This window comes from Vanessa cardui, chromosome W (genome assembly GCF_905220365.1).
Source record: "Vanessa cardui chromosome W, ilVanCard2.1, whole genome shotgun sequence".
NCBI classification, from domain to species: domain Eukaryota; kingdom Metazoa; phylum Arthropoda; class Insecta; order Lepidoptera; family Nymphalidae; genus Vanessa; species Vanessa cardui.
The window spans coordinates 4,901,178-4,909,929 of NC_061153.1; the positions used below are offsets into that span (position 1 = coordinate 4,901,178).

General features: G+C 37.3%; 1 protein-coding gene across 1 annotated transcript; it reads left to right on the top strand.

Moving 5' to 3' along the window:
- Positions 1–3,773: 3,773 nt before the first annotated feature.
- Positions 3,774–4,286, top strand: LOC124542470. Its single transcript, XM_047120415.1, has one exon. The coding sequence runs from the start codon at positions 3,774–3,776 to the stop codon at positions 4,284–4,286; it is 513 nt and encodes a 170-aa protein (XP_046976371.1).
- The last annotated feature ends 4,466 nt before the right edge of the window (positions 4,287–8,752 follow it).

The window sequence follows — 8,752 nt, forward strand, 5'->3', positions numbered from 1 at the left end:
TGATTTGTTCAATATAGAGTACACGTGCACTCGATATAATAATCATGTACAAGACGTTTTATCGCGATTACGATTGAATCATTTGACCGACGAAGAAAAGGCTAATCTTATTACTCTTTGTTCTAAATACGCGGACGTTTTTTTTATATCGAAGGTGAAGCGTTACCATTTAATAATAAAATTAAACACCGAATTAAGACCACTGTCGAAATTCCCGTACATGCAAAAAACTATCGTTACTCCTTTGTACACCGACAAGAGGTTAGGAAACAAGTAACAAAAATTTTAGATCAAGACATTATTAGAGCATCAGACTTTGCTTGGTGTTCCCCGATATGGGTAGTGCCAAAAAAAGCAAATGCTTCTGGCCAACAAAAATGATTCTTACAAGAACATATTAATAATTTAGAAAAGGTTTTTCAAAGGCCCCGAGAGTCCAATTTTAAGATTCAGTTAGATAAGTCTGAGCTTCTTAAGCTGGAAACAGCATACCTAGGACACATTACTAGTAGAGATGGTATAAAGCCAAACCCAGATAAAATTTCAGCAATAATAAAAAAATATCCTATTTCAAAGACAGCTAAAGAAATAAACCAGTTTTTAGGACTCCTAGGTTATTATCGTAAATTTATCCCAGATTTTGCCCGTATCACCAAACCCCTCACACAATGATTAAAGAAAGGCGAAAAGATTACACTTGATCCCGAATATATTAGTTCTTTTGAAAAATGTAAAACACTGTTATCTAATAAATATTTCAGACCGTACTTATTTGGACGAAAATTTAAAATACTGACAGACTGTGGTCTGTCTCAACAAAGGAAAAGTAAATACCAATGCAGATGCCCTCTCGCGAGTTGAAATCCATGTGAACGAAACTAAAACTTTAATTGAGGAAATTGACGAGTTAAATTCTCTTTTAGGAAACCTGTCTGAACATGTACAACCCCGATCAACATCTTCGACCGACACCGTACATAGTGACCAAGAAAATACCAATTATAGACGACCCTCTCAATAAATTTAGCAGGCAAATATGCTTTACAGTTGTTAGTGACATTAAGCGAAAACCCAAGGTAACTAAGCCATTTGACAACCATACATGAACATCCATACAAGTATTAGAGTCTAACCTAGAAGAAGACGTTGTTAATGCTATAAAAGAGTATGTTAATCCAAAAATAAAAACCGGTATTCTCATAAATCCACCCCTCGCAACGTATTCAATAAACCCTATAATACAAAATAAATTTAAGAGTTCATCTATAAATCTCGTTTTAGCAAAACGAGATTCATAGATGAACACTTGATGAATTTGAAATTGAAAATATAAGGGATTATTTACAACAACAGGAGATCATTTATCATTTTCATAACAGAAAAATGAACCACGTTGGTATAAATGAATGCTACCTAGCCCTGTCTCGGAAATATTATTGGCCTAAAATAAAAGAACTTAACGAAATTCATTGCCGAATGCACAATATATGGCCAAGTTAAATATATTACAAATCCAACAAGACCACAATTTAATATCGTACATCCAGCCAATAAGCCATTTGAGATTATTATTGTAGATTTATGCACAGATCATAATGAAAAATATATAACTTTCGTAGATGTCTTTACGAAATATGGCCAAGCATATCACTTAAGGGACGGAACAGCTGTTAGCATCTTACAAGCCGTATTAAAATTTTGTACCCATCATCGTGTACCCCTAACAATAATAATCGACAACGGAACCGAATTTACTAATCAGTTATTTTCAGAATTCACAAGATTACATAAAATCAACCATCACAGAATATAAGCTCATTCCCCAAACGACAACGGTAACATTGAACATCTCCAAATTTTAAAGCCACAACATACCAATGAACCTATTATTAATCTAATGCCATACGCCATCTTAGCTTACAATAGCTTCTATATACAGTTTTACCAGATGTAGGCCTTTTGACTTGTTAAACGGACACTTTGACCTGATATGGATATCACCCAACATCTATTGCAACAATGTGTAATTAATCACAAAGAAAGTGTGAAAAAGGTCTATGAAATTATAAATAGTACTTCCCTTAAGAACCGCACTGCTTTAATAAATAATAGAAATAGGAATCGTGAACCAGAAGTTGAATATACACCGCAACAACATGTCTTTATTAGAAACCCCCTTGCTAATCGCCAGAATATCTCACCTGGCTATATTCAAGATAAAGTTTCAGCTGATTTACCAATCCATATATACACCTCTAAAAAACGCGGTCCCGTAGCTAAGTCTCGACTGAATCGAGTCCCAAAAGAAGCTAACTTGTCTGGTGGTCAGCAGCACAAGTACCAGCCTGGAACTGGTACTTGTGCTGCTGACCACCACGGTGATCAATGTGACGAGCCCTCTCGACATAAAACTGGACAGTTTGGATGATGGACCTGGACTACTACCATTTAAACTTGGACCGATAAGACGTACGACTCACCACCGTACCTTCCTACAATATATTGACCTAGACTATAGAAGACAAACTAGAACTTTTAATCACTCAATTAATTAACCTTCAGACCCTTCCTAGTAACGAAACATATTTACTTTATGAGCTTTAAATAAACTATCTTACTGAAAAGCTTTTAAAAGTTTCAGATAAATTAAGGCCTTTCAAACCAAATCGAGCTATAAGAGGTCTTGTAAATAATCTAGATTAAAAGGATGCATTGCATTATAACAATGCAATAAAATTATTAGAGAATAATGAAAACAAAATAGTATCCGAGTTTAATAATCACGTTAGTTTAAGTAAGAAATGGAAGTCGAAACAAAGTGAAGTAAGTACTAAAGAAATTAGTTGAAAATCAAATTAAAATTAATAATACCCTGCAGCTTATTCTGAATTCAAATGATTATAGTGAAAATAGTTTACTTAAATACGCAAAATTTGCTCAATTATTAGTAATTTATTTATTTATTTAATCGATACACCACAGTATTTGAAATATAACACTTAAAACAAGAATACAGAATAATGACAGATACAACTTCAAACACTTAATAGGTATATACAGCATTAATAGTTACGTTAGCCTCCAATAACAATTTTTTAACTATACTCTATTCAATAAATACTACAGACTGCAATAATAACACACTTATTAATTATTTAACATTTAAACAATTGTAAAAAAAAAAAATGAAGTAGAAAACGAATAATAAATACACACAAATGACAATATAGGATTCTTAGAGATAATACTGTAGGGGTACAAATAGTGCTTAGTATGTATTTTGTGTTTGGTATAAATGTTAGCGCGACACCTCTGAAAACTCACTCGCTTACCAACTGTAGCGACAAATAAACGTGTCAACTAAGAAGTCTCGCATATTATTTCTACATCCCGTAACTATCACCATAAAGGATTACTCTAAAGTGGGGACCGCGACGTGATATACCTGTAAGGTTTTTTTTAAGTAGAAAAGGACCATGACTACACCAAAAAGATCACAATCGGATGTAGTGGAGTTAGCGTCAATCACAGCCACACACAGACCAGCCGAGACTATGGTTCGTACAATGCAAACAGTACTCAACCCGCAAAAATTCAGTGATGAAGTAAAATTCAACCACGTGATCGCCAAACTGGGGAAGGATGTAGTGCGACAGGTGAGCGATATTCTTTTGCATCCGCCGGAGGTCAAAAAGTATGAAGCTCTCAAGGCCCGTTTATTGACCGTGTTTGAAGAATCGGAGACTCGCCAGTTTCAAAAACTGTTGAGCGAGATGGAGCTGGGGGAACAAAAACCCTCACAACTTTTGAGGCGGATGAGAGACCTCGCCAGAGATATAATTCCGGATGACACTCTCCGTATACTGTGGCAAGGACACCTTCCATCGTCAGTTCGCGCCGTACTTGCAGTCACCGAGGTTAAGGAGTTGGAAAATCTCGCCGTCATCGCCGACAAGATCGTGGAAACTTCGAAACCCATGCAGATCACGGAAATAGCCCATATAAAGCCCCACACGTCGACCGATACCGATCGGATAATGGCAGAAATAGCCAAACTTAGCTGCGAAGTTGCGGAATTAAAAAGAACAAGGCCAAGATTTCAACAGCGTCGGGATGGCGGTCGCTCACGCTCAACATCCCGAAATCGAAGTCGTGATCCTTCGTCACAAAGACCGCGGCGCACTCCGGAGAGCCCAGATTGGCTATGCTATTACCATCACCGTTTCCGCGCGAGGGCAATCAAATGTGCAGAACCTTGCGCGTGGAGAAAACACCCGGAAAACTAGAAGAGGCGCAGACGCAGGCGGATCTCTGTGCTGTCTCTCCTTGTCGCCGCCTACGCATCATGGACCGCAATACAGGTTTATATTTTTTAATTGATACTGGCGCTAATGTTTCCGTTTTACCAGTAACAAAATTAGATAAAACCCGCGAGTGTAGTGACTATGCGTTATTCGCCGCAAACGGGACACAAATTAAAACGTATGGAGTGAGATCGCTTATATTAAATTTTAATTTGCGCCGACCTTATCGATGGGATTTCGTAATTGCAGACGTCAAACAACCAATATTAGGAGCCGATTTTTTAAGCCACCACAAACTTCTTGTTGACATCAATTCACGAAAACTCATCGATCAGGTTACCGACTTAAATATAATAACGGCTATTGTAAACAATAATGAACCTTCTGTACTTTCTGTTAGCATAAATCATCCGTATCATAACCTTTTATCGCAGTTTCCGAGTATCACTAAACCTGTAACATTCACGGACACCCTACCAACTACAGTACAGCACTGTATGGAAACTACGGGACCACCGGTGTTCGCTCGTGCGAGACCGCTGCCACCCGCTCGATACAAACGCGTTAAGGAGGAATTCCCAAAAATGATGGAATTGGGTATCTGTCGTCCTTCAAAAAGTTCGTGGTCTAGTCCTTTACATGTAGTACAAAAAAAGAATGGTGACATTAGACCATGCGGAGACTATCGCCGCCTTAATGCGATTACGAAACCCGATAGATACCCGATCCCACGTTTGCAAGATTTTACCTACTTGTTAGCCGGGAAGAAATTTTTTTCGAAAATCGACATAAATAAAGCATATCATTATATCGAGACCGCACCGAGTGATATTGAAAAAACTGCAATAGTGACACCTTTCGGACTCTTTGAATTTCCTAGAATTACCTTTGGGTTGCGAAATCAGCTCAGTCATTTCAACGCTTTATGGACACTGTTTTTCAGGGATTAGATTTCGTTTTCAATTATATCGATGACGCGCTTATTGTAAGTAAAAATGAAACCCAACACCTAGAGCATTTAAAGATCATATTTCAACGATTAAGTAAGTACGGCATAACAATAAATTTGTCTAAATGTGTTTTCGGACACTCTTCCTTAGAATATCATGTTTTATCACAGGGTATTCGCCCGACCGAAGACAAGGTCCAGGTTATCATCAACTACCCGAAGCCAGATACAGTCGAAAAACTTCGACGATTTATAAGTATGTCAATTTTTATCGTTTACACTTGCCAAACGCAGCGTCCTATCAATCTTTATTAAATCAGTACCTTGGCAGTTCTAAAAAGAAAGATAAAAGTGCAATTCAGTGGTCAAAAGAGGCAAGTGAAGCCTTTGAACAATGTAAGTTAGGTCTAAAAACGGCCGCTACGTTGTCTCATCCGAGAACAGACACGACTCTCGCTTTGATGACGGATGCATCTGATACGTGTTTAGGTGCAGTTTTACAACAGCAGGTAAATGGAATTTGGGAACCATTAGGCTACTTTTCTAAAAAGCTAACCGTTGCCCAGCAAAAATATTCTACTTACGATCGCGAATTATTAGCTATTTATATGGCAATAAAATACTTTCGTAAAATATTCGAGGGACGCCGGGTCACCGTGTATACTGATCATAAACCATTAACATACGCATTTTCGAAATTAGGAAAAGATTCTGACGAGACACCCCGTAGAATTAGGCATTTAATGTACAGTAGCGAATTCACCACAGACATACATCATAGTAGTGGGCATAGTAACGAAGTAGCTGATTCATTGTCACGTGTTGATACAATTTATTGTCCCATGACGCTCGACTTCGACAAAATTGCGGAATTGCAAGAAACCGATACTTGCTTACATTCCAATGCAACCTTTAACAATTTTAAGAAATTATTTATACCTAACAGTAATAAACCGATATATTGCGACGTATCCACAGATAATGCGAGACCTTATATACCAAAAGCATTTAGGCGGATAACATTTCATAGTGTGCATGACCTTAGTCATCCAGGTATTCGAGCCACTCGTAAATTAGTCTGTAAAAAATATTTTTGGCCTAATATGAATAGCGACATTAACAAATGGTCAAAGTCTTGTTTAAATTGTCAACGAGCGAAAGTAAATCGTCATACATTTTCAAATTTAAATCAATTTCCACATGCTAATCGTTTTGATCACATACATATTGATTTAATCCAGTTACCGATTTCGCAAGAGGGATATAGATATTGTTTGACGATCGTAGATCGTTGTACGCGTTGGTCGGAGGCTTATCCTTTACGAGATATTAACGCAGAGACAGTCGCGAAAGAGTTATATATCAATTGGATCTGTCGTTACGGATGTCCAGTGAAATTGACAACCGACCAAGGTCGTCAATTTGAAAGTTCACTCTTTCAACAACTTTTGAAATTATTAGCAGGATACGCACCACGGTTTACCATCCTCAGGCTAACAGAGCTGTCGAGCGCTGGCACAGAACCTTGAAACAGCGCTCATGTCACGTTTGAACAGTAAGTCATGGGTAGAGGAATTACCTACTGTTTTATTAGGTCTCAGAGCAGCAGGTCGCAGTGACAGCGGAGTATCAGCAGCTGAACTTACCTTTGGCCGTACGTTACGTCTTCCAGGAGATTTCTGCGACCAGACCCAGGTGAGTATCTCAGAGCCTCATACATTAGTAAATAATATACAAAAGTACATAAAACAGCTAAGACCAATACCAGAACCACATGGTAACTCTCGCTCGTTTTTCGTACATAGTGAGTTAGCAAATTGCGATTTCGTTTTTGTCAGAGATGATACGGTACGCAGACCTTTAAAACGCCCTTACGACGGTCCATATCGCGTTTTACACAAGGGGTCCAAGGTCTACACTATTCAGTTGCCCGATAGAAAAGCTAATATATCTATCGATAGATTAAAGCCTGCATACGTTTTGAAGGAAACGTCTGATGATAACGCTAGTACAGAGAGTTCAAGTATGGTAACTATTGCGCAAACGAGAATTGAACCCGTTAGCAATATGTATGTATGTATCATACCACACGTTCGGGCCCGTGATAAAACCGCCGGTTAGGTTTTTACAATAAGTTTGTGTACAGTGCAAGCGAATGTTATGCTAGGCGATACGATAAAGCTCTAATAAACATTTATCGCCATTAGTATAGCACTGAACTGAGTAGCATAGCCTCGCATAGCATTCACTAGACTATAAGTTTACGTATAAATTATGTAGGTTAAGACATATGCATTTTTTTTTTCAAATATATACAACTATCACTTTTTTTTTTTACACAATATTGTAGAATTTTGTTCATTTCTATCGTGAAGATTTCTTTAACTTGTAATAAAATGGGAAAATCATACAGTAAACAAGAGGAAATTGTAATTGCGCAAAATGGCGCGAATGGCGCCAGTACCAGTGCAATCGAGCAAAAGATCGAAACATATTCAATTATTTTTATAACTGTGATTATAATAATTTTGTGTTTCGGATTCTACATAACTGTGGCAAGATGTAAAAAGGGTATTAAGAAGTGGATACGTGAAGAAGTAATATTTGCTATATCACAAAATCAGGTCGACAAAACTGGTCAACAACCACCTGCAGTGCAATACGCATAGAAACGTTGGTATAGCGCGTGCCTACTTATCTTTTTAATGTTTAGACCTACCACTGCAGGCCACGTGCAATTGTTCCCAGTAAAAGTTGATATGACAATTATTGTATTTCTATTTATATTTTTTTTGTTTCATTGTATTTTTTTTAAAAGGGGGGAATATTGTAGGGGTACAAATAGTGCTTAGTATGTATTTTGTGTTTGGTATAAATGTTAGCGCGACACCTCTGAAAACTCACTCGCTTACCAACTGTAGCGACAAATAAACGTGTCAACTAAGAAGTCTCGCATATTATTTCTACATCCCGTAACTATCACCATAAAGGATTACTCTAAAATACCATAAATTCACAAAATTAAGCAAAATATAACAATTTAAAAGCAACAACAATAAAGATATCACAATCACAATAACGCTCCCAGCATTAATTTTTTGCGAAATATGGGTAGTGAGTCGTGAAAAATGTCAATGCCATTACTGTTAACATTATTATATAAGTTAAGTTAGGTAAATACTCTCCACTCAACCACTTCATAAGTGGTTGAGTGGAGAGTATTTACCTATGTTTGTTTTGGAAATTCGAGGGGAGAAAAGTTTTTTTAGAGGTTGCCTAGGTGCAGTAAGTGGTCTTGCTATGTTAATATCTTGTAGTAGATCTGTTGCATCCAAGTTGTTGTTCAATAGTTTATAGAGAGTAATTAGAGAGGCAATTTCGCGGCGTTTTTCTAGAGTGCACAGTCCAAAATATTTTAAACGTGATTCATAGTCGGCCCTATAAGGGCAACTGTTACTTCTACTAGCTAGTAATTTAGTAAATTTGTCTTGTATGCGTT